We start from the raw sequence: 25,470 nt of genomic DNA on the forward strand, positions 1-25,470 counted from the left end.
AAACCAGGAGCGCTGACTGGGATTGACAGATCATATTACACTCGAGCGTATCCTGGAAAAGCAGTTATTTATGGAATTTATCCGATAGAAAAACCCAACATTAATGATCTTGTCCCAATGAGATTTTCATCCTTGACAGAGTCAAGGCTGAATTGTGTAGCCGAACGAGTAACAGATCATTTTAAAACGCGAAACGTGGAAACGGTTTAATTGATCTGCGAAGTGAAAAAATAGCGAAGTGGGCTGAACAGGTCAAAGATACAGGAGCTACAATAAATGATGTCGCTGAGTTATCAAATAAATTCAAAATTCCAATAATAGTAAAAACACTAAAAATGGAAATATTATACGAATCAGTGAATAAATCGAGAGGAACCCAATTGAAATTGTTGATCACAACATGCACGAGTGGACCATCGCAATTACAATATTTCCACGAGATCGTGTTGTAAAATTTTACTCAGGAAATAAATGTGATGCTATTTACCAGGCAAGTAATAACGATCCTGTGTCAGTGTGGCTGTTTAAGAGTTCCGAAGACGAAGAATGTGATCAATTTGTTCGACCCAACGGTGAAATATATCGTCAAGAATCTCTACACGGATAAATGAGAAAACTCGCTTGTAGGTATTCAGAGGATACTGAGCAATTATTAAAAAAATGTTGTACAGTTCCGTCAGTTGCTGCCCACGCTGCCAGAGAAAGAAATTTATGGAAGCCAACGCGATTTGAATTCCTCGAGGATGTGCGGCTAAGTTGTGTCGAATACGGCCATGGCGGATTGTGGAATACTAAATACGATTACAAAGATATGATATCGGCTGATATGGTCGCCTGCTATCCGGGAAGTCTTCTTGGAGCGGGTGAATGCAGCGAGTACTTTTAAAGATTCGGACACCCCACAAACGAGATGACACGGGTGGCGATTAATGGTACATTACCTGAATTTGATTTGACAGGATTTGCTCGAGTGGTATCATTTAAATTCGCTAAAAATCTTCTTCCGTGTTGTTATATTTGTTTCGGTAGACACTTTTCAGAAAAACGCTGGATACCAATAGTGTTGTTACGATATATGATTGATTGTAAAATATTGATATCGTTGGTTGTCAGTGAGGCAATTATATCATATCGGGCACAGACCGAAGTTTGGTTACCAACACCTGAACGTATTAGTGCAGATGAGGTTACTGAGGAATATGCACGAGAATGTCCCAATACTCCCATCCATGTCATCGTTGATGATGCTCCCAATATTCTTAAAATTAAACTCAACAACAGTGAAAAACCGCAAAGGATCTCGGTAGAAAAATAATCGGTAAATTTACTCAGGAAGGAGCATATGATGATAAACGACATCATGCAAGATCGATTATGGATCCCGCCGAGTATAAATTTGTGGTCGCTGATGCAACAGCAAAAGATATATTTTGTAATCGAGAACACATTTATCTACCCGATGGGAAAAAGTTAGGGACAATTGTTAGTTTTATTAGTGGCGAATCCCCTCAATATACTCATTTAAGATCTTCAATGATTGCCTATGTTTCTATAAATTTTCTATCAATGATAAACATATTTCCTGACGCTGCAGTTAGAGTTTCAACAGATTCGTTTTATATCAACAAGAAATATTCAGAATTATTGACTCGTTTTACAATTAATGATGCATCATGGGGTTCATGAGAATAAAACAAAAAATTATTATATAATTATTGTGAATCAGCGAATGTCACAATCAAAGAATAATTATCGCGGTGATCAGATTGAAGAAATGTCGAGTGCACCATCTGTAAATGATCCAGTATCCAGACACAAGACCATTTATCTCAATGGGCTGGAATGTTCTGGTAAGACGACCCGGGCTATCGAATTATTTCGAAATTCAGATATGATCCTGTTAACATCAACACAAAGTCTCGCTCGAGAGATGAAACAACGAGGAGTTAATTCTTGTACTGATCACAGGTTTTTCAAATACAGCGGTGGTGTGTGGACTCCTGACCGAATGGGAGAGAAATATATTCCTAAGATCATTATTTAGGACGAAATATGTACAGTGTCGTTAGAAACACTTAAAGAATTTCTTGATTGGCTGTTAACGAAAAATACCGCAGTGATAATGTTTGGCGATCATGGTCAGCCACCGCCTTTTGTTGGACCATCTCCACATTTGTGGTTAAAAGATTTTGTTGATTATTACGAGGAGATAACTGATCAATATAGAGCGCTTGATGCAGAATTAAACGCGTTCAATAAATGAATCAGACTACAGCCGAATAAAATTCAATGTGAAATAATGCGTACAATAATTTCAGAGACTTCAATGAGCGACTTTCTGCAAGAGTGGAGACCAAACTACTTGATAGTGGCAAGTATAAAGATAGTCAGAGACACACTTCAACAGCGGTTGTTTCAGTTACAACGAGAGAAGTTTCCAACGTTGCCAGTGCCGCTGCGTTATCGACCAGCTGATACACAACTACAAAATATTGACGTTGATATACAAGGACAGACTGAGCAACAGATTTTAGTATTAAATGATATTGTTACAGTTGATGTCAATGTTGTTGAAGATGCTCTACACTCTGATAAATCCCCATGGACGCTAGGATACGCGATGGCAATTCACTCATCTCAAGGACTAACCATCTCTGATACAGTCGTTTGGATAGTTGATGACCGTATCAAGTGGCCAAACTTAGTTTACTTGGCGGTGTCTAGAGTCAGAATAATATCTCAACTGCGGAGAATTGTTATAGACGCTACAGAAATTATTGATGATGTAACCGACGATAGCACAATAAGAAAAAAATTAACTGGTTATAAACAAAGTGCTAAAAAATAATGGAGAATTTCATCTAGATGTTGACTTCGTCATAGCGCTAAAACAAGAGCAGAATAATCACTGTGCGAGCTGTAATTGTATAATTCTATGGCAGCACTCGAGTAAACACCCAAGACAATTTACCGTAGATAGAAAAGATAACAATTGCGGTCATACACGTGAAAATGTGATGCTGACCTGTCTTGAGTGTAATAGACGTAGGGGTGCGAGTTAAGTGATTGGGGTGGTAACTGAGTATCTTCGGGAATTACTTGCAATTGTTCACGTAAAAATCCACGTTGTTGAGCTGTTGAATCCAGCCTGTAGATTGCTGGTCTACCAGTAGATCTAGTTATGTTAGATATTTTGTGTGTCGTAATACTCCAAACAGGATCAGTCGCTCTTTTTTACCACCTTCAAGTTCACCAGGTTCATATAAATATCTTAGAGTCACATTGCCCAGTATTGGCTGTGCTGAAAAATCACGTCTTTGTACGGGTATATGTTTTCTTGTGATTGCATTAACGGGTTTCATGTTGATTGTTCGAGTAATCTCATTATTGAATGCGGTTATCACACTTGATTATCTTGCAACCCATTCGCGAGATCTCTTGTCTTGAATGAATTCCTTCGCGTATTGATATCCAAATAACCGCTCAGCAAGTGTTCGATTAAATCGTTCAACTATTGCCTGATCACGGTGAATTGCAGTATGTCCTCGTATGATGGTGACGCTGTGTTGCTTCATTAACGACGATACTGGACCCTGAAATTCCTTGCCAGTTTCAACCTGTAGCAGCTTCGGCCATCGTAGACTACCTCGTTGATAAATTCTTTTAAACGCAGAAGCAACCTCAGCAGCCGTCTTTGTCGATAACGGTTCTGCCTCTTTGTATCTACTTGCAACGTCAATGACGGTTAACGCATATTTATACGTGCTACGGCGTATAGTATCGTGTGGTAAAAACAGAATATCGGCCTGATGAACTTCATTAGGAACACTAACATCAAAATGTGCAAAGTGAATTTGCTTAGGCTGAGGTAGGTAATTTTGCCATATTGCTTGCTTGGATAACCACGCTTCAGCAGTGGCACGAGTAACTTTTGCTGCTTCGGCGAGTTTGCTAATTGCTGCTCTACCCTTCCAATATTCTATTGGGGAATAATAAATCGACTCCATTTATAATTTGTTACCTGCACCTAGCGCTAATTTACCTTTCATCGCAGATCTTATTAACCAATTAGCTAATAATTCTCTGAAGTTTTTATTTTTTATAGAATTTAGCGCGTGAATTAATTTCACATCTGCGATATGCCTGTCTTGTAGGTTTTTACTTTTATAAGCTACACCATGAGCATGAGACGCTTTATCAATTTCATTTATTAGATACTCGCCCGGTCTTGGTTGATCTTGATCATCATGTCTGATATCAAGTCTGGTTCCAGGGCCGCAGTAATTATACCCTGGGAGGTGTTTTTCTCCTGGGTACTTAGCTCACGGAGTTCCCGGTAATTTTGTTAATTTTGCTGCAACATCACCCACTTGCTTTTTGGTGTTTTTTTCTAATACTTTCTGACTTTATCCCTGACTTGTCACCGGGAATAAATTTAAATTTCTTTACACCACACCGCGTACACTTACCTGTAACCGCTGACCTGTTATTGCTTGTTTTAATAGTTGTTAGTGTATCAGTTGGGGTGCGCGTCCTGCACTTCACACAATATAAATTCATATTATTTTATATATTTCTATAACATGGAAATTAGTGACTTTTCTGCGACAAGGAAACGAGAACCAGTTAAGCATCATACTGCGCTGCCAAATTATGTTCCTATGATTATCATAGGACCATCCGGAAGTGGTAAGAGACAAATGCTGCTTAATTTCATAATGAAGGGGATGCAGTGGGATAACTTGTATTTGGTAGCACCATCAGTTGATGATGAACGGTGATACGAAGTGCTAAAGGATTTTAATGAAAATGCAAAGTCGTTAAATGAGCACAGTGATGATGTCGTTGTATTTATTACTGACATCAGTGAAGCAACATCCGTAGACGATTTAGACAGATTATTAACAATTTAGTTGTGTATGATGATGTAATGCTTGATAAACAAACAAACCCTGCTCGGATATTTTCCAGGGGCAGACACAAAAATACTGATATGATTTATGTAACATAACGGTATACCCAGATACCAAAATTAATCAGGGATGACTGCAATATTCTTCCTGTGTTTAACGGAGTAGATACACATACACTGAGAAATATTTATCAAACTTGGTGTAGCGGCGATATGGACATAAACAAATTTAGAAATTTCTTCTCACAAGTACAATCTACTCCACATGGGTTTGTAACGATAAATTGACATGACCCCAGAAAAAATATCGAGTTGATCTTGACAAAAGTTTTTAATTTATAGCAGGAGAGAGGGCGGCGACTCATGCTTGGCACCGATGCGGTCGCCTACATTTCTTCGTACGATGTCGCAATAAAAAAAAACACTTACCTGGCCATATGCCAGGTAAGTCCAAGTTACCCGGTCAAATCGCGATTTTTAAACAAAAGTTTCGATTTTTCGCGGAAGTCTTTTTTGCGAAAAGGGGGATGAACCAATTAAATTATGTTCGCCCTCTCTGCTACTATTTCTCATGTATCTAGACTACTCTACGGAGAATGGAACCCATATATATATATATATATATATATATATATATATATATATATATATATATATATATATATATATATATATATATATATATATATATATATATATATCAACCCAGGTGGCCGCTCACCTTATTGACTGTCTATCGTTTTTAAAGTTTTATTTTAAATGATTGCGTTGTTCTACCGTGGCACATGTACATGCAAACAAATGCGCGTAGCAAATTTCACATTAATTCAGGAAAGCCATGATATTATAACGTTGAGTTTGAAATATAATTATCTGCAATATAATTGAAATGTTCATATGTTCATCAGAAAATGTTCATTATCACTTTCCAGCTCAGTCTCGTTGACATCGGGCTCCAAATAGCAGAGGGTATGGCATATATGGCGTCAAAGAATTTTGTGCACCGCGACCTTGCCGCACGTAACGTTCTACTGGCCGAGGACCTGCGCGTAAGAATTGCAGACTTTGGATTAGCCCGAGATATTGAAAAACAGGGATACTACCAAGTAAGCACTCAATCACCGTGCCTAATTTTCAGTTAATACTCTATCCTACTTTTTATGTTTTGTAAATCTACGAGGAAAAAAAACATTTACCACCGTCAGATGGAACATATATAGTCGGGGAATTCACCGTCATAATCACTTTAATATTTGTCAAGTTACCCCTGTTACGATTCTCAATTTAGGTATTCTCTATAGGAAATGATAAAATAAAGCCGAAAATACTGCGAATCCCACAGAAACTTTGGAATAATATTGCAAAATTATTTGAACATGTTATTGCATTAGAAGACGTTTGATTTATGTTGCTGTTGTTAGTGTTGTTGTGGTACGGTTTAACGCCATTGTTAAGCACAAGAAAGGCCAAACATGGCTGCCAGTATAACGGGTTAAGGAAGAAACCCGGAAAACCCCGGGAAGAACCACCGACCCACGAGAAGCTACTGACAATCTTTCTCATGTACCCACGTTAGACGAGCCTGAGACTCGAACCCATGCAGACAGAGGTGAGATGGCAGTGATCATGAACGATGAGAGGTTTACACCACTCGGCCACTCGGGGCCCCACTTTTGAATTTAAAACTGCTATTTATTTCGATATTGAGAAATGTCCCCACATTTTTTAAAATTTAAAATGAGGTGGGAGTTTGAAAACTATATACCAATACGAATTGTCCAAAAACTAAATACACACTGATCTAACAAAATGCTATTTTGCTTTTTGTCATAATCAAATATATCAAGATTAATTCTAACTATCAATACTCCATTAGTGTAAATGGTTCCATCTTTACACAGTCATCTATTAATATTAGTGTCCCTTCATGAATGATAAAATACAACATATCTTTCAACTGATTCAACTTCTATTTTCTCCATTACCAGTTCCATCAGACTTTGAGATAGGTATTATATTGTTCAGATCCTCACCTAATCGTATACTTTATAGCTCCTTATTATCGAGCCTTGTTTATTCATTTCTTTTTTGGCTAAATGAGAACTATGCGGTACATACAGTCTGGTGCCGCATTGTTTCTGCTAAGAACAAGTTCACACCTTGAAGTTAACTCCGCTGTAATACTCACTCTTTTAAGTGTAACGCTCATATGTTTCTTTTTTAGTTTAAAATCGCTATTTGTTACCATCAATTTCACTTCATTTACAGGCCCATTGCTGAAATACTCCTCCAATTCATTTACAGGTGCATTTAATCTTAATTGGATTTGTATTTGAAAATAATACACTTCTGTTAACAAATATGTCAAGAATTTTAATAGTTTTTAGATCTGTCATTTTTCTTGAATATTACAATCTCGATGAAGTGGTATGTTTCGTCAGAATGTATCTGAAATGTGAACCATATGGTGTAATTATGTTGGTGCTTCGAATCGTTAATACTCTGCCATCAGTTATTTACAATCCCCTTATATGAAACGGCGTTTACTTTAGTTTCTGGTAAATATCGTCGAGGAAGCAACGAAATATATTTATATTTTCTAAATGAAATCATCTTCTTATAATTGTTTTTGGCACTGTTAGAAAACGTTTGCTTAAGACATAATGAGTAAGCAATTGACGCAATGATTTCTGTCCAGAAATTCATAATGATCTCTTTAGAACTACGCCGTTTTAATGTTTCAGCTGAACATCGCAAAGTATATTTTGTATTTATTTCTTTGGATTACATATTTGTTTTCGTATTAATTGCATCTTAACATTAATCGACAGTTCTGATGTAAATAGTGTCATGTTTAAAAAAAACAAAAAACGAATTCGCCCTGATCCTTTGTTCACCACAGTATTATAAATGATCTTTAAGGATATCAAAAGACTTCATTTTTGACTGCTACATTAATTAATCCCTAACTAAATTATTATTTTTTCTTTGGGAAAAGTGAACTTTTTGGAACCTCTTTATATGTACTAAGCATCTAGTTGCTTAATTACACTATCATCTCGGTGTTAACATAATGTCTACTGGATCTTGGTAAAATTATAACTGTATCCAAACTAATATTCAAACTATTTACTGAACTTATATTAGTGCAGAATGAAAGTACGGATTTAAAATGTTGTCGCCATGTGTGATTAATCTGCAAAATGTTCGAATCTAATCAACTAGTGTCCGCTTAGCTATAAGGTAGTCACAGAGAACAAATTTATTATGAAATAGGTTGGGCTAGTAATACTAATCTACATAAATATTCCACAGTCATTAATGTCTGTTCAAATAGGTATTGAATCATGTTTCGGTGCCTTCATACGTATTTGTAATTTTATGGAATTAAAGGTCAGTAATCAGGTTTGATTTGAACGATCTACATAAATTTTCCATAAAAGTCCTATCTTTATTATACACTAAACTAACATCGCAGATCTTGTAAATGTTTTAGATAGTTTGAAAAGTTGTCAGAAAGCACACCAGGTACTATATTTTGGACGTGTAGAACAAATTTAGATAACGAATTTTTGCTACTCCCTTTTGAGACTGAACGTGAGATCGTTATTATAAAAATGGAACAACATGTCGGTACATTTCCGTTATGGTGGCATTGTTTGCTTGTGTTAGATTGTTGCTGTTAATCCAATCAGTAAATTTTGTCGGGGGATATACCTTAAGGCAGGCTTGGTCAACTGCCTTTGATTTTTCGTTGGGAAAGACCCTTGACTCCCATTATCGCACCATGTTTATAACCTAATCAACTGATCAACAACTAGATACTAAATCATTTTATTCTCTGCAGACTAAATCGATTCTCTACACTGCTGTCGACGGCATAAATGAAATATATGAGATTCCTCTTTGACCACAAAAAATCAAGTATTACACGTTTACATTAATGTCAAAATCGCCTTATATGAAGGCGAATAAATGTAATTTGTATTTTATTCAGGTAGTTTCAGCTTTACTGAATTAGTTATAGTTTTACCTTGCAACTTTGCGAATCCAAACGAAAAGAACTTATCATTTAAAAGCTTTCCTCAACCTTAGCTTTAATGTAGCAAACTTCTGTTTGGGAAAAGATAATATTTGAAATAACAGATTTAAATAAATTATTGACTTAAATATATCATACCACGTTCATAGTATGACCTTTTGTTAATTGCTAAATTCAGTTTTGAACCTCATCGCTAAACCAAGTACGTTTTAGAATCTATTTGTTTGTACATGTGCAATGCCTTTCTGATGGGCACGATCTCGTGTTTGTCACAGGTGCAGTTAGCAAGTTTTATTTATAGTGTCATGTCCATATATATATATATATATATATATATATATATATATATATATATATATATATATATATATATATATGTATTACATTTCTAAAATTTATGACTAACTAGAGATAAACAGTTTCTTGTGCCAAAGAGATTGCATCTAAAACTAAAAGTTCATATTGGGAATGATACAGCATCAAAGAAGTTCCAAAAATATATGGACTCTATATTGGAAAAGGTATCGTTGGAAATATGTGATGGACTAAAAGAAGAACATCAGAGGAGAGTGATCAACATAGGCAAAGAACTAGAAGAACATAGAGATGAATTAAAAACTTTAATAAAAGTCAATACTGGCACTTTTGATGAAGAACTTAAAAAAAAAACTGAATCCAAAAAAGACGAACTATTATTAAGTCAACTTAAAAAAGTTTCAGAATTTATTTTCCTGGACAACGAGAAACATCAGCATCGAAAATTACTAGAGAGAAATCAAAAAGAGATAATCAACAACAAAATAAACCAGCAGAATAAATTAACTTCGTCAATGAAAAAAAAATAAATAAACGTGCAGTAACTAAGAATCACACACGCAATAAACAACAACCAAGAAATGAAAATGAAATGGAACAAGCATCGGCAACAACAATAATTATATGTCAACTAAATCACACAGAAAATATAATAGACCCATTCAAAACAATTGCAAAAATGATCAAGCAAAAAACTTAACAGCCCCATGCACACAAAAGGCAACCTATGCACTGCAGTAAGAAAAAGAGGCGAAGAAAATTACACAGGATTCCAAAATAACCGTTATAGCAACAATACAAAGACTAATGAAAACCCTCAAGGATCTATTGCGAACAAAACAAATAGCAGAAAGAATAGGAGATTTATTAGAATACAAAACAAGAACAGATGGAGGAAAGAAAAGAAAAGGCAAAAGGAAATCGGAAGATGAAAAACACTGTGTTCAACCTTTCTAAGCGAATTCTAACTATTAGTGATTACATTTTTCTAGGTAAGGGATTATCATGTTGTCCGAGAACCAAAGTGCATGATAATATCAATTTAGCAGAGGCATTTTTCAAATCCACAAGATTGTTAAAATTAAAAGAATTTTTCTCATAATCGTGTACATATTCACAATATGAAAGCAGTTTCATCTACAAAATAAGCCCTTTTTCAATAAAAAAGAATCAGCATTTACACTTTCCAGTGGACGAGATCTTTATCTCGATTTTTATATTAAAGTAAATAAACAAGCAATTTTAAATATCAGTCCAAAAAGAAAACATTTTACAAACATATCTAAAGAAGTACTAACAAAACGCACGGTATACACGGGTATTTTTCCCTTCCTAATACTTATTCTCTTTCAGATTGAAGGCAAGGTTCTTACCTAATTGACACACTGGTCTTTTGGATCTTGTCAAGGGGTGTGAGATTATTTGAATGCTACTTTCATTACATGAGATTATTTGAACCTTACTTTCATTGCATGAGAATGCAAAAATCTTACCTTCATTTTGAACATATGAATCACATTCTTTTCCATTTATGAATATTTGCGTAAATTAATTGAATGAGTCGTACGCTTAGAGCGCAAAAGAATCACACTGTATTTGTGGAGTATATACATATTTTTATTGACACATTTCATACAATTCCATCTTTCATCACATTGTGTTGCGTTGTCATTTATTCCAAGCACCCATTCAGGTCAATCATGTTACATTTGGTGTCAGAAGTGGGATGCTTTGGAATGAATGAACTACCAATACACTGTAATTAAACCAAACGCAGGCTGTAATTCGTGAACTTTTGACAAGTGAATTTTTAGTCGGTACGCAGTTCTGTACATGTACACATTTGTTTAGTTTTTGCTGCCTTGATAACTAACATTGTTAACTGTAGTTTGACAACCTCTAATTATTACGTACCCATGTCATGGATATTCATATGAATATACGAAAGAGCTTATATAATTGGTGGAAACTCTGCAAAAATTTAAATTGATCAATGTATTCGATGTCCTGTCACCGCTTTCTCATATCCTTCTGCACACCAGGTGGTACACTGTTTCAATGCTATTCGAATAGAAAGCCACACAAAGTCCTTTACGTGACTTTATTGCCACTCGAAGTTTTAGGGTAAAAGCTTTCTCAGATAGAAAAGGTCGCTATTATTGGCCTTCTCAAAATCATTGTCAACGAGAATAACATAATTTCAAGTGCGCCAACAAATGACCCATCACAACAATGTACTGCCCCTACCCGAGATGTTCAATACTCTATGCATTGAAAAAAAAAAAAAAAAAAAAAAATCAGATTTCTTAGAGCGATGGCAACTTTCCATAATCGTTTCTGTTTCGTTGCCTTCGTTAATAACACTTGAAAATTGTTGTCATTGTTTGCTTTGTTTCTCATCTGAGTGTAGTATACCTATCGTGCATACACTGACTAATAGTGAGTTTAGATACGATAAATATATTAATGGTCTAAACGCATTTGCTTAATTGTTTGCACTTGGATATCCCCATCATTGGTGGAGTTTACCTGGAATTCGACACCGTTTCCCATTCCGACCTAGCCCGCAAGATAATGGATCAGCATATGAGAAAAGTGGCGATGCTGTCTTCCAGAATTATACTTTGTCGCTAGATTGTGTTGAATAAGCGCAATATTGTCTGCAATATCAATCGCGACACTCTTTGAGGATCCAACACGACATAATGAGTTCGCGAGCAACATTGAAGACTTGTACAATTCCCTTATCAAGAAGGGATCGGTGACAACCGATAGTATCCAACAGAATAGATACGCTAAGGAGCGGGAGCAATACCATCAGCGGGTAAGCCCTGAATGCAATGGCGATGGGTTGTATTGGCCTGTAGTACCGCCGCTAGATATCGGTAAATTATCAAAACATGCTCGCCTGTGTCCTGGAAATGAAAATCACGGAAGGCCAAAAAATCCCAGTATCGGCAAGATGGGTTAAAAAAGTAAGGGAGGGAGCCCATCTGCAAAGACTAAATGACAGGTCTTGGACATGTTTGTTGAACATCCAATCGGCTTCTTAGATCAATGACCAACAAGCAAAATAGACGCCATGAATCGGCCTTTATTAACCCATCCTATCTACTAATCTTTGAAATCGTTCTGCCTTATTGTAATATGATTTTTCGCACCCTCGGCTGTGGTAAAAGCTTTAATGGTTGTGTGTTTCTGGAAATAGAATTTACGGAACGCGTTTTTCCGTAGCAATTATATACCTTACAATTTAACTAAACAAAACATACGACTGGCAAAGAAAAATCAAATGTTGTATTGTTTGTCAACACATGAGGCCATCACATTGATAACCTGCTTTCTTTCGTCCCAAAAATGTTCGAGGTTGCATGCAATTCAGCTGGATGACTACTCCATTTCTTAAGCGTCCTGTATAAGGATGCTTTCACATTTATCGCGTATGTCAGTAACCAAGCCTGAATGAGCGTCAGGCTAAATACCCTTACAAACAAGTTAAGGACTATGCCTTTAGTGCGCGGATATTTGTTTCGCGTTCTATTTCTGCAAAACTGAAAAGGTGGGCTGCAAGATAGCGATGCATTTAAGCCAGAGCGTCGAGAGAGGCCCATGGTTTTCACAGGAACGAGAACCGCTAAATAATGAGTAGTGGTGAAGTGTTTTATTTTGCCACTCTGGCCCCATTGCATCACTGACACCCGCCACACTCTACCACCATGACCTTTAGGCTCAGATGCTTCTCGTACGTGTTTAGCAATTTAACCACCCATGCATGTTACCAGTAATGGGCGTAGAGTCTATGACGTTTGTCAGTGCCCAAAGAGCTAAAATGGGCAAGATTGCAATTTGTTTCTATTCGTGCTTGTTATGGATGTGGTTGCATACGGTACACTGAAAACAGTCTACTAGCACACAAAGCAACTGTAATTTCCATCAATTAATGTGATGGCTGTGTTTGCAGTATTGTAGCTCTGTTTGATTGTGCTTGCCCTCTCTTTTGTAGTTAGCCATACATCCATGTTGATGCCCCAGATGTTCGCATCGTCGATGCATTTCACTTCATTGCACAAACGCTTGACTCTAACATTTTGACGTTAGCGCCTCAAGCCTATTCCAGACTGTCTCTAAATATGCTGTGTTGCTGAATTAAGAATAATTGCGAAAGCCAACCCAGTAGTGCCTGGAATAGTTCTTCGTTCTCTTTGAGGTTTGGAAATGTGATTAGCATATGCTCTTTTCAGACTATGGCGAATGAGTCACTATTTACAATGAAATGTATTACGAAAGCATTTCACGCACAGCACCTATAAGTGAGTGGATGGACTAAGCCTTATGGCATATTGTAATATTTGCGAATGATATGCCGGGGTTCTACTGGAGGCCACGCTGTCTTTCTTCAATATGAAACACGTTAGCTAACCTGGGGGAAGAAGACTTTGAGATTGAACTGGAATAAGTGGTTTGCTAGAAAGACGAGCTGCCTGTAGAAGATGAGTTTTCATCTAATGAACAGAGTGGTGGCTATTAACTGGCACAAGGAGTTGGAGGAGTCGAAGAAAACTGCAGGAAAATGTTCGAGGCTACTACCTGATGGCTGCTGGAAATACATTGCTTAAAACTGAGTAGGTGAATAGCTTTAATCTAGTTATCTACGTTACGTTTATAGGTTAAAATGTAATGTTATAATGAATTTATATCGTGGTCTCAAGGAGATGAATACCACATATTCCCGATCCCAAGGCTTCTTTCCATTAGTGAAGAAACTATTTTAAGTTCTCTACTCCCCTCAGGCTACAGAAGGTTACTTCGATTTGCTCCTTATCCGCAGACAAGTGAATTAGAGCCTTAGCCACTCACACCGGGTAAAAGTTCCGATCATCGAATCAACGTTTTACGAATCTCCTTTAACAGCGAAAGATATAACGGCTGAGCCGTTTAATGTATGAAGCAAGTTTAAGTGTGGAACAATGTTATACTTTACGTATGCACACACATTGATTGACGACGTATTAAATTATTATATAATATCCACGTTCATACATGTATATGTCTCCCAGAAGAATAATCGCACTAGAGTACAAACCTCAAACGTTTCCATTTGTCAAACCATGCAAAGGACTCGCGATACATGGGTCACTCAAACGCAAGCTAAAATGGGGGTTATCAAAATGGTATTTTCTCTTCGTCATAGATGGCATATCTGTACTCGAAATATGTTATGCTGTCTGTGGCGCGATTTCCGTCAGCAGTAGTATTATCTACAAATTCTTGGCAAAATTAACGCTAACATTTAAAACAACATTCTTGTTTTTGCAACAGCAAAGCTAAACATCAGGCAGGACCGCGTTTGAAAGACATTATAAGACAACACTATATTTGGCGATGAGTTGAAGGTACAAACATAATGCAGGATATAATGCACATATTCTATCAGAAACCGATACGGCCCTTGATACATACATTATTACCGGGGTGACAAAACAGGAAGTGATAGCACGGGGCAGGGCGATGGAATTCCTTCGTACCTTCAAACACCTCACCCTAAATTAAAATACCCCAGCTCTGACTTCGTAACAAGAATCGCCAAACTGCCACAGGGTGGCATGCCTTCTTTGTCATAACATGCATCCCCTTATCCACTGAAGATACGGAACACACAATGTGTGCTCCTTAAAGCGTCTATATATGATTTGCCGATGTAAATTATCTTTCTGGAATAAAAGAATTGGCATCTTCAGCATGTTCAGTTCCAGCGCATCAAACAGAAAACAACAGTCTAAAGTAGGTCTTAGGATATAATGCACATATTATGGGTCAGAATATTACGTCGTGTATTTTGATGTTTCTAGTTTGATAATTCTTGATTGCCACAGTCGGTGTCACAAATGCAGTTCCCACAACATCAACAGTTGTAACTGTTTATGCAGCCAAACTCATAAGTTAACCAGTACACGTTTAGATTATGGTATAACTGGATTAATTCTATTTAGAAGTTCACTACTGGCATTGGTATGTGATAACGTCATGAAATCCATTGCTCAAATAAATTTGAATAACGTATTCAGAGGTTTATAGATATTCTACTTTTTTAAAACAGTACGAAACCTTTAAATCCGTGACCCTGCAAGAACTTCGCTAAATATATGGGGCTATAACGCAGATCTGGCTATAGTAGGACATATTGATACTCATCATATGGAGCAAAATGTAAATATTTTTAGAAAAAGAAACATCCACAGTAACATTTAAATTTCTTAAAAAGCCCGATCTGATTTAAAATTCAGAAAGCGAACTATTTGATATCGTAATTTCAACTGGAATGTCATAAACGGGTACGCTGGTTACGTCAGAAAGGACAAGGATTACACACTTGCATATGAGTGACTGCAAGTCATTTGCCTTAAGACGATGTCAAATGTCACCATAATTTATGTGATGAAACATGAACATGACACAGTATGCATAATATATGATATTGATCTACAGCAATCAAAATTAACATATATATTTATGATCAAGAGTGCACTTTTTAAATAAGGCAAGATATATATATATATATATATATATATATATATATATATATGGGTCTATATATGTGTGAAATGTTCCACGGAAAAAGGATGGACTATAGCTGCATATATAAGGGTTCGTGCGTAGCAGACAAACTGTCATGCTGACGCAGTAATTACGCTATAATGTAACGCATAGCGGCTTGATGAGTGGTGGACTGGCAGAAATGAGACTGCACTTTGAAGTGTACCTGGGAATTGTAAACCCTAGTAGATTTCGTCGGTAGATCTTGATGGCTGTATGGCTAATGATTATATATATATATATATATATATATATATATATATATATATATATATATATATATATATATATGTTCTAAGGAGAATAACTATATTTTCGTTTCCGTCACATGTCCCTCATGAACTATATAAAGCGCTGGCAAACGTGGCGTGCACTATGCCACGTGTTAGTGCTAACAATTAAAATAATAGTACACGTAACATAACTAGTAGTTGTCGAAATCACTTTGACGACACTATAATTTTTTATACGAGTTTCCTGAAGGGATATATTGTGTTTGATTTCAGTACTGATATCTCAAGATAGGTATATTATTAATAGAGTTCGGCTACATGATGCTTAATACGAACTGCCTTCATGAATTCTAACAGGAATGAATTTGATGGAATGTGTCATTCCTTAACAATGCCGATATCTCTCTCTCTCTCTCTCTCTCTCTCTCTCTCTCTCTCTCTATATATATATATATATATATATATATATATATATATATATATATATAATGCAATTAATGCTAATAATATCATACAGGCTAGGTAATTGTTATTTCTTACTCTACGGATATTAGAACCGAGGTCTGCGGGTTCGAATCTCCGCAAAGTAGGAACTTCTGTAACCTGCATGATAGTATTAGTTGTATTAAATATTAATTCTGCCCACAATTAGCTAACATTTTTCTACAAAATTTAGGGATAGCGCTTTTCGATCTGTCTAGTTTATATTTATAATTCTCTGTCTCTCTCTGTATCGGTCTCTCTGTCTGTCCCTCTGCCTTTGTCTATCTCTGTCTGTCTGTCTATCTCATCAATTTACTTTTCTCCATGAGGATCAAATGAAGATGCACCTTGCACGGGCAGTTTTTTTGATTCTTCAAACATTGATCTTGTGATCAAAATAAACTATAGATCTTGTACGGCCTGCCCATCCCATGGAAGAAAATCTGACCTTTCGATTCTGCTGTAGTACTGATTCTAAATCTGTTTGTGACTTCCCAAATGCATCATTATCAATGTTTAATTAGAATGTATGCACTGCCGATTATAATATTGAGAAAGCAAGGGACGTAGGGTTTTACGTCTGTATCGTATTTTCAAAATAAAGTTTTTTAGTGTGGTGTTACTGATTTTCAGTACCAGCACTGAAAAATGATACGGTCCATATATGTAGCTGAATGACGCCTTTCCAGGTTCCCTTTGTGACGAATTTTCCATTTAATCATATTGGACCTATCTACTGTTTTGTGTCAATTTCAACGAAAAATATGTGGCAAGCTAGCAAAGGCAGGCCGATTGCCAAATGATTCTGTCAAAAGCTTTTGATGAATTGGTTATTTAAAATCGAAGCAAACTATGTTATTTGCACTTTTACTTCGTACATACTATGTAGGGATTCTTCTAGCAATCTGCATTGATTAAAGTCAGTGATATAAATTTGCATCATAAATAAGTGACTAAAACTTTTGACTTCACGTTAAACTGCGTGTGTCTATCACGATTAGTCTGGTAATTGTTTGACAAAATAAGAGTATTCTTTGAATGTTAGAATGAGGAATAAGTAAATAAATAAATGCTTATGATACATACATCATCATTTTCTATGTATTTACTCTAAAGATATGTATTCAAGAGCTATTGTAACATATTTAAAATGTAATATACTTTTTTAAACGAACAGAAAGTACTTTTAAGTAGAATATATCCCTGTGTAATTCCTTTCATACTTCTAAAAGTACAGATTTCGATGTTGTTGTTGCTTACGTCACCAATAAAATAAAATCATGTATGAATTTAGAACTCTATTATACCTATTTCGTTCATACATATTTCCGTACGGACCAAATAAAATATCCTTAACACAGTGCAAAATAAGTTAGTCACGTCTGTTATAATTTTAGCTTTCATCTACTTTGTGTATTTTAACAAAACTGCATTTCCTATTATTTTGTTATAGAGTTGTCTCGTTTTGCCTGAGCATGTTCGTTTTCAATATACATCAGATAAACAAGCATACTTAATTAGATGGTGTTCAAAACACTGAATTGTAAATAAACAAATTATCCCAATGAGTTAATTTATTGTCACTTGTCTTTAATTTAATTCTAAACTTGAAACCAATCCTTTTTTTTATAGCTGGGAGCATCCAGAGTATATCCTTTACGCTGGACAGCTCCTGAAAGCATACAAACAAGCAAATTCAATTCGCAGTCTGACGTCTGGTCTTTCGGGGTATTACTTTGGGAGATATTTTCCCACGGCAAAGTGCCCTATGAGCAGCTAGATACCGATACAGTAAGAAATGAACCTTTTTGAAATAACTTTTTGTTCGAGATTTTTAATCTCATCTTTAACTATTCTTTGTTCAGTACTCTGAAGTACTACAACAGTATAAATGTGTTAGAAAGGTTACCCGGCATGGATAGTTTTAGTGTGTATCAAAATACCTTTGGCTGATTTAAATACCGTTAGGATGAATATTCGCTTTAACCTGCGATTAGGCCAAGTAAATTCATTAACACATGTTTAAGGGGATCACGACACCTTTGATTAATTTTGATGAACGTTTCCAATTATGTGCCAAAAGCACAATAGTCACGCAGATCTGTATACTTGGCCCAAAAATAGCTCAACTCATCTTCAAGTTTTTCTATTAAGACTTGCGTTGCTTCTGCAAGTTGCTTCCTACTCTGACAGAGAATTTACTAAGCTTTAAACATAACAACGTAGTAAAGAAACAATAATAGCAGTAGTACTTTTAAATACATATATAGTTGAAATAATTAGACACATTAATACTAGCTGTTCTAGCTCAAATCGTAGAGTCAGTGTGAGTTGTGTGACAGAAATCTGGCTCGGTTGAAAGATGAATTAATATTGTGTTGTTTAATAAGGCTTGTATAAAGTTTTAAAATAAGATTCAAAATGAATCAAATTTACCAACATGATATCTGACATGAATATTGACTGACCGTCAATCATACAGGTTGGTTTCTAATCTTCGAATCTGCCTGTTCAGTATATGATGGACTGGCCTACACCAATAGAATGACATACTGTATAGCACCCATAATCAGCAAAGCTGCTAACCCCAAAATGATCCAAAAACAAAACAAATTTAGCATAAAACTGCTTTGAAGTTCTGAAGTGTTTCTGTGTTTTGCAATCATCAAGGAAATTATATGGAGAGTACTACTTTTATACTCATGCTTTCTCAGATAACTTCAGCTGTTTGTGCATTTTATTTTATGTTTAAAAGAAACTAGTGAAACATAAACTTAGGTATTTATGATATATCATCCACCATCTTTGCTTAGGCTATACAACATGCATATTATATTAACCACATCGAGATAAGTTCAGACGTCTTCGCTCACAGATTGTTTCACACTGTAATATTTTATTTGTATAGTGGAATACCCATCGTATTATTTTTGTAAGCACATTATATACAGTGTAAATCAACATTTGAATTCACCTCCGCGTTAGTTATGAGACACCGACACATTAAACTGAACATTCATCTTTGGCATGGTATCAATCTTTACAATGTAAATTTTATTTTCAGACTCTTCCATCGTGCATATCCAAATATTTATTGCATGAAATACATTCGATAATGCGAGAAAACAAAAGTGATATCGGCAGGAAACTTAGGGATAGCAATAAATAACGGTCGATGCAATGTATTTTCTTCAACATTTGCGTTCTGCTGAAAATGGTATTAATTTCCCTAATCACCTTTTATTTGGCTATTATTGATTCTTGCGACCTACAAACTTTAATTGTCTCGTATTTCAAGAATGATATGACAATCCTGCTATCTTGTAAACATTTTCTTTAACACAACAGATTAAAGAAAACAAGGCACAAGGGATTCATCTTGAAAAACCTGATACGTGTCCTGATGACGTGTACGACCTGATGAAGGACTGCTGGATTTTGAACCCCGACAACAGACCTCAATTTCAGACGATCTTCGAACGTATGCATCACATCACTGAACAGATGCTGCTCACCCCAGTTTTACAGTCATGGATCCTCTGGTTACGACATCCAGAAAGAAATAAACCAGCACTAGGAGGATGGGACATCGCTAAATTGCCTGTTGATATTCGTGAAAGATGGGGTTTGGAACATTGGCCGCATCCATTGTTACTTTTTCTGAAGCCTTTGACTCCATTGTCTCTTCCGAAGAAATTCATCTGAACTTTGCAGCCATTTTGCAAAACTTGTTAGAACTCTTCTCATACATTACAAAAACGTCATGTATTGATATTAATAAAATAGTTATTAGTTATTGTAATGCATTTAAAACTATGACTAAGGTCCTGAATAACATGTCAATGATTGTCAGCTTGTTATGAAAATTGGTCCTTTAGTTAATTCTTACAGGAACGTCGCATGCCAATAAATACAGTTTTGAGTCACTGTTAATTAATTAAATTTAAAAGTTTCTTACCCAAGACAAGATAAGCATGGCTAATGAATGCCTTCGACGGGGTCTTCGCTCTACATATACAGGTAATATAATGGTAAAAGTAGTAAGTTAAAGAGAATCAAAACACAAATCACTGATAGCTACTATTCACGTTTTCTATTATGTGCATGATCTTGTAAGTAATTAAATAATATCTTCTGATATGCACGGATAAAGAGAGAGAAAGAGAGAGAGAGAGGATCAGAATGTGACACACAGAGTTAAATAATGGAGATAACAGATTCCTTGACCTGAATATGAGAATGAGAGAAGAACAGACAGGCTTGAAGGAGCTACATTTGGAATCCTCCAGGACAATATAGACAATATCTTTACTTCCATGCAAGCTATGGAGCATTTTCTAATTCTGCCGACAGTCGTGTTCCTTGCGGGACTAGTTTTAGTTCTCTTGTTTTATGATTTTAAATTGATATCAAGTTTTTGAACATATGCTTACCAAGTTACCAGACTGATAATGAGAATAAATCACCCAGAACCTGCGGGAAATCTTACAAATCTCTCACATATCAGATATGGCAATGATATGGCTAGCCAAAACAACCAAAATGTATTTGTTTTATATCTAGACGACGACAGGACGTTTGTTATAAATGAACTGATTCCAATTGTTTGAGAAAAAAACATTTCCTTCTTTCTTAGCGAAGATGATCTTCCACCACATCGTCCTAGATTATAACTTTTAACGCGGGCTCTTAAACAGAGTTACAAAATAATAGTAATCATTTCCGAGAACTTTGTAAATGATGATCATTACAACATTATTGTTCTTCCTCATACAGTTTTACTTCCCCTTTGGAAAGGCGCGATTCAGTCCGGACACGTTATGCTTCTAGTATGTAAACATTGCAGGGTGCCCGAGGATTTGATGCTCAATGACGACATTGTTACTCTGGATTATACGAGAAACCAGAAGGATAAATTCTTAATAGTATTTAATAAATGGTTAGAGAGTCAACTAATTCCTCAAGGTTTTGGAAAGCAGCCACTATTCCACCCAGATCTTTACAACTAATTCAATCTTAACTACTTAATATTGTATTCTCAAAAACACCTTTTAATCGTGCTTATGTATCTTTAATTGAAAAAGTTTTGAAATATTTCATATATATATATATATATATATATATATATATATATATATATATATATCAATGTCGTCAAAATTAATAGTTCTTAAATGCAAACTAAATTATCCTTCATATCCAATAAATATTGCATTCCAAATACTTTTTTTTATTCAATTCCTCATTAAGATATTCACTGACGGAGGAGTCATTTCTTCCTACTTATAACAAGCTAAGTCACAATAATATAGTCAGGATGTATGTCATTCTCCTATCTGAGATATTCAACTTTGTCACTTTAGCAACTTTCAGCTATTTTTGTCTCACGTAGGCAACATAACTATAAAATAGAAACTTTTCAAGTAAGCAAACTACATTAAATTCTTATATTATTAAATCATTAAGCATGAGAGTTCCACACGTTGTAGGCCTGGCATCAAAAAACTCTGGCACTTGCCAGGGAAACAATGGACAGGATCACACACACATACACAAACGTATCTACACACACACACACACACACACACACACACACAATTACACACAGTGCAACTAACTAGACTAGCCAGGAGCCACATGCCCATTAGAAAAATCTTCCAGTGTGAAATTGAAGGAATGGTCTTCACTATAATATCAATAAATTGGATATGTCTCCAGATATGCAAAATCTATGCGATTAAATATATTTTCAAAACCATATACTTCTCGACACGAATGAATAATAATACGATCCAAATTTGTCATAACTTCATTGCTAAACTCGCCTGCCAATCCAGCAAAACTTTATATTCAACATGTTTCAGATTGACACTATCCGTTATTATCATTATTATTATTAATTCTGTATCAGCTTTCCTTAATAATTGTCTCATGACGCATTAACATTCATATTTTTCCAACTACCGCTCCTTTCACCTAAGTAGTTAGAGCGTCCGCCTCAGATGCGTGATAACGCATTTTCGAAATACGGCTGAATCATACTAAGACATAAAAGTGGTACGAGCAAACTACCTCGCTAGGCACTCAGCATTAAGAGGTTAGTGTATGTCAGGATAATGCAGCTGGGTGGGAGATGATGTTTCGTGTCTACAATATGATGCAAAAGTGCTAAACATCAATATAAACTACTACACTGCATACGTTATAGCTATATGACTGAACTACTAAAGCTATATTAACAGTCCAAAAGACACACACGAAACTTGCCAACTCATGAAATATAATATTTAGACTATGCAGTAAAAAATGTTTTCAAATCCATCAAACAAAAAACCTTTAGTTTGCTGACGTCGATACAGTCTTTTTATCGGACATGTTTCGCTAACTCATTTATTCCTGCCATTTCAATATGAAACTAATTAAAACATAACTCGTGGCTTTTGTATTATATCTCGATTTGTTTCTTTCAAGTTGTTACCCTCCCATGACGGAGAGCTTAATTATCATGAAACATAACAACTAAACAATTGTTTTTCTTCTTCTTTTCTTCTTCTTCTTCTTCTTCGTCTTATTCTTTTTCATCTTCTTATTATTATTAAGTAGTAGTTACCTATACATCTATCTGTCTGTTTGTCTGCCTATCTATCTATCTATCTATCTATCTATCCATAAATATATCTATCTATCTATCTGTCATTGTGTCAGTCTGTCAGTCTATCAATCTAAACATTTCTGTACGTCCGCCTGTCCATCTGTATTTATATTGTTTAACTATATGTCTCTCAGTCAGTCCGTCTATGTATGTATGTATGTATGTGTGTGTGTGTGTGTGTGTGTGTGTGTATGTGTGTGTGGATGGATGGATAGATGGATGGATGCATGCATGCATGCATGCATGCATTCATTCGTGCATGTTTGTATGTATTTATGGATGGATCGATGGGTGGATAGATTATGTATATATGAATGTATACATATATTTATGTATATACATATAACTATCTATCTGTCTGTTGGTATACTTGTCTATCTGTATATGTGCCTATGAATGGATGGATAAATTTCTGTCTATATAACTATATATATATATATATATATATATATATATATATATATATATATATATATGTATGTCAATCTATCTATATATCAATTTATACATCGTAAATTAGGAGAAAACAAAATGGTATCAGCAAACAACAAAGTCATACAAATAGGGCACTGGTTCACAATCTTTTTCAGCCAAGGACCAGATTGCATTTTCTAAGAGCACTTGAGGGCCGCAAAAACTAATTTCTTTAATTTAATTACTTTTTCACTTTTCACGGGCCAGATGCACGTGTGGCTTTAATTTGCCCTGAGGACCGGACAGAACACATTCGCGGGCCACGCGTTGTGCACCCCTGAAACATGGAATTGTCGATCAAATGCATCTTCTTTAAAATCTGCATTTATCAATTCTGCATATGGTAATCAATTCCAGCAAACTAGGTTGTGTAAAATTAACTTTCAGTTATACACATGATTTTATTAAGTTAAAAAATTATATTTCTCCAATAAAATACTATTTCTCTCGCATATTTCTATAACCAACAATCTCGCGCACGTAATATAGGTATATTCGGTGAGATTGTATATCCTGAACTAGGAAAGCAGTAAAATAATAGAGCAAAGAGCACTGAAACGATCCGATTCATGCCCACCTTAACCTGAAAATGTTTTGGAAAAGGTGTTTGACAGAATTTATGGTGGGGGGGGGGGAAGGTGAGATTCAAAAAGAGTATATTATTATGTCCAGTCTTAACGTTTTGTTCTTCTCGCAGTCCTTAATACGTTCTCAAATTCACAATGCGCCCTGATTGTTCATATGCTAAAAGAGGCAAAATATAATTCAATGCTTAGGATAAGAAAACAGATCCCAGTTTTATTCATGCTTGATATTAAATGAAAATATAACCTGTAAAAGCTGTGGTCTCCTTGGAGATCGCAGGTACTAATTAATTATCTGAGAAAGAAAATGTGTTATTTTCGGAATTAATCTAATACACGTGTGTAAGAGTGATAGATAGATAGATAGATAGATAGATAGATAAAGAGAGATGGATGAATAGATAGATATATTTTGTGTGTGTGTGTGTGTGTCGGTGAAATAGCATACTCAGTTATGTCTCACGAATATGTCTACATATTTAAGAACAGTCAAGGTTTTCCTTCTTTCTTTTCTTATAATTATATGTACTCAGTGAGTTGAACTTAAGTTTAGGAGATATTATCTTATTGGATGTAAATGGCCGCTATTTCCGCAGGAGATACTTGGAGAGTACCATTGAATAGTAGCTGGTACATGTAAGAACTGTTCTGACTGAGAGTTGTTGACTCAAGGCAGGACTTTGCAATAGCAGGCATAGCGACAGGCATAGCGACTGACTAAAGGTTAAGAATGTCACTTTACAGCCAGTTGCTGGTAATACATGTACATTCGTTTAAGAAACAAAACAAATCTAAATAATTGTCAAAACAAAATGAAACTCTTCTTCACTTGAAAAACTTTGTTGATGACAAATGTCTACTAACAGAGCTCAGGTGATACAGTGTACACAATATCGTACATTTAAATATGTGTCGTACTCTTATAAACAATGTTGTTTCAACGTTTAAGTGTAAACGTACGGAAATACAAGTATCATTGCTCATGCATCTTTCTTTATTTTAATATACGTTTCCACTCTATTCCTGTAGAATAAACTTTAGAAATAATAACGACATGCATGCATAATTCTTTAGTTCTTGATCATACATACTATATGAAAAACGTATAGTCAGACCTTTACAACAGTATGAAAAGAAAAGTGAAACTGTGACAATTAATTGATAAATACCACATTAAGTAT

General features: G+C 35.4%; 1 protein-coding gene across 3 annotated transcripts in view; it reads left to right on the forward strand.

Moving 5' to 3' along the window:
- Positions 1-23,015, forward strand: part of LOC149788649 (megakaryocyte-associated tyrosine-protein kinase-like) — a 66,174-nt gene extending 43,159 nt beyond the window's left edge. For all 3 annotated transcript variants that reach the window (XM_089974736.1, XM_089974738.1, XM_089974735.1), the window contains 3 exons: positions 5,845-6,018; positions 18,212-18,370; positions 19,928-23,015. In XM_089974736.1, the coding sequence (XP_089830862.1) occupies positions 5,845-6,018; positions 18,212-18,370; positions 19,928-20,284 (690 nt within the window). In that variant the 3' untranslated portion in view covers positions 20,285-23,015. The remainder of the gene's footprint in view (positions 1-5,844; positions 6,019-18,211; positions 18,371-19,927) is intronic.
- The last annotated feature ends 2,455 nt before the right edge of the window (positions 23,016-25,470 follow it).

Source organism: Sinohyriopsis cumingii, chromosome 11 (genome assembly GCF_028554795.1).
Source record: "Sinohyriopsis cumingii isolate HCF-2022 chromosome 11, ASM2855479v2, whole genome shotgun sequence".
Classification (NCBI taxonomy): Eukaryota; Metazoa; Mollusca; class Bivalvia; order Unionida; family Unionidae; genus Sinohyriopsis; species Sinohyriopsis cumingii.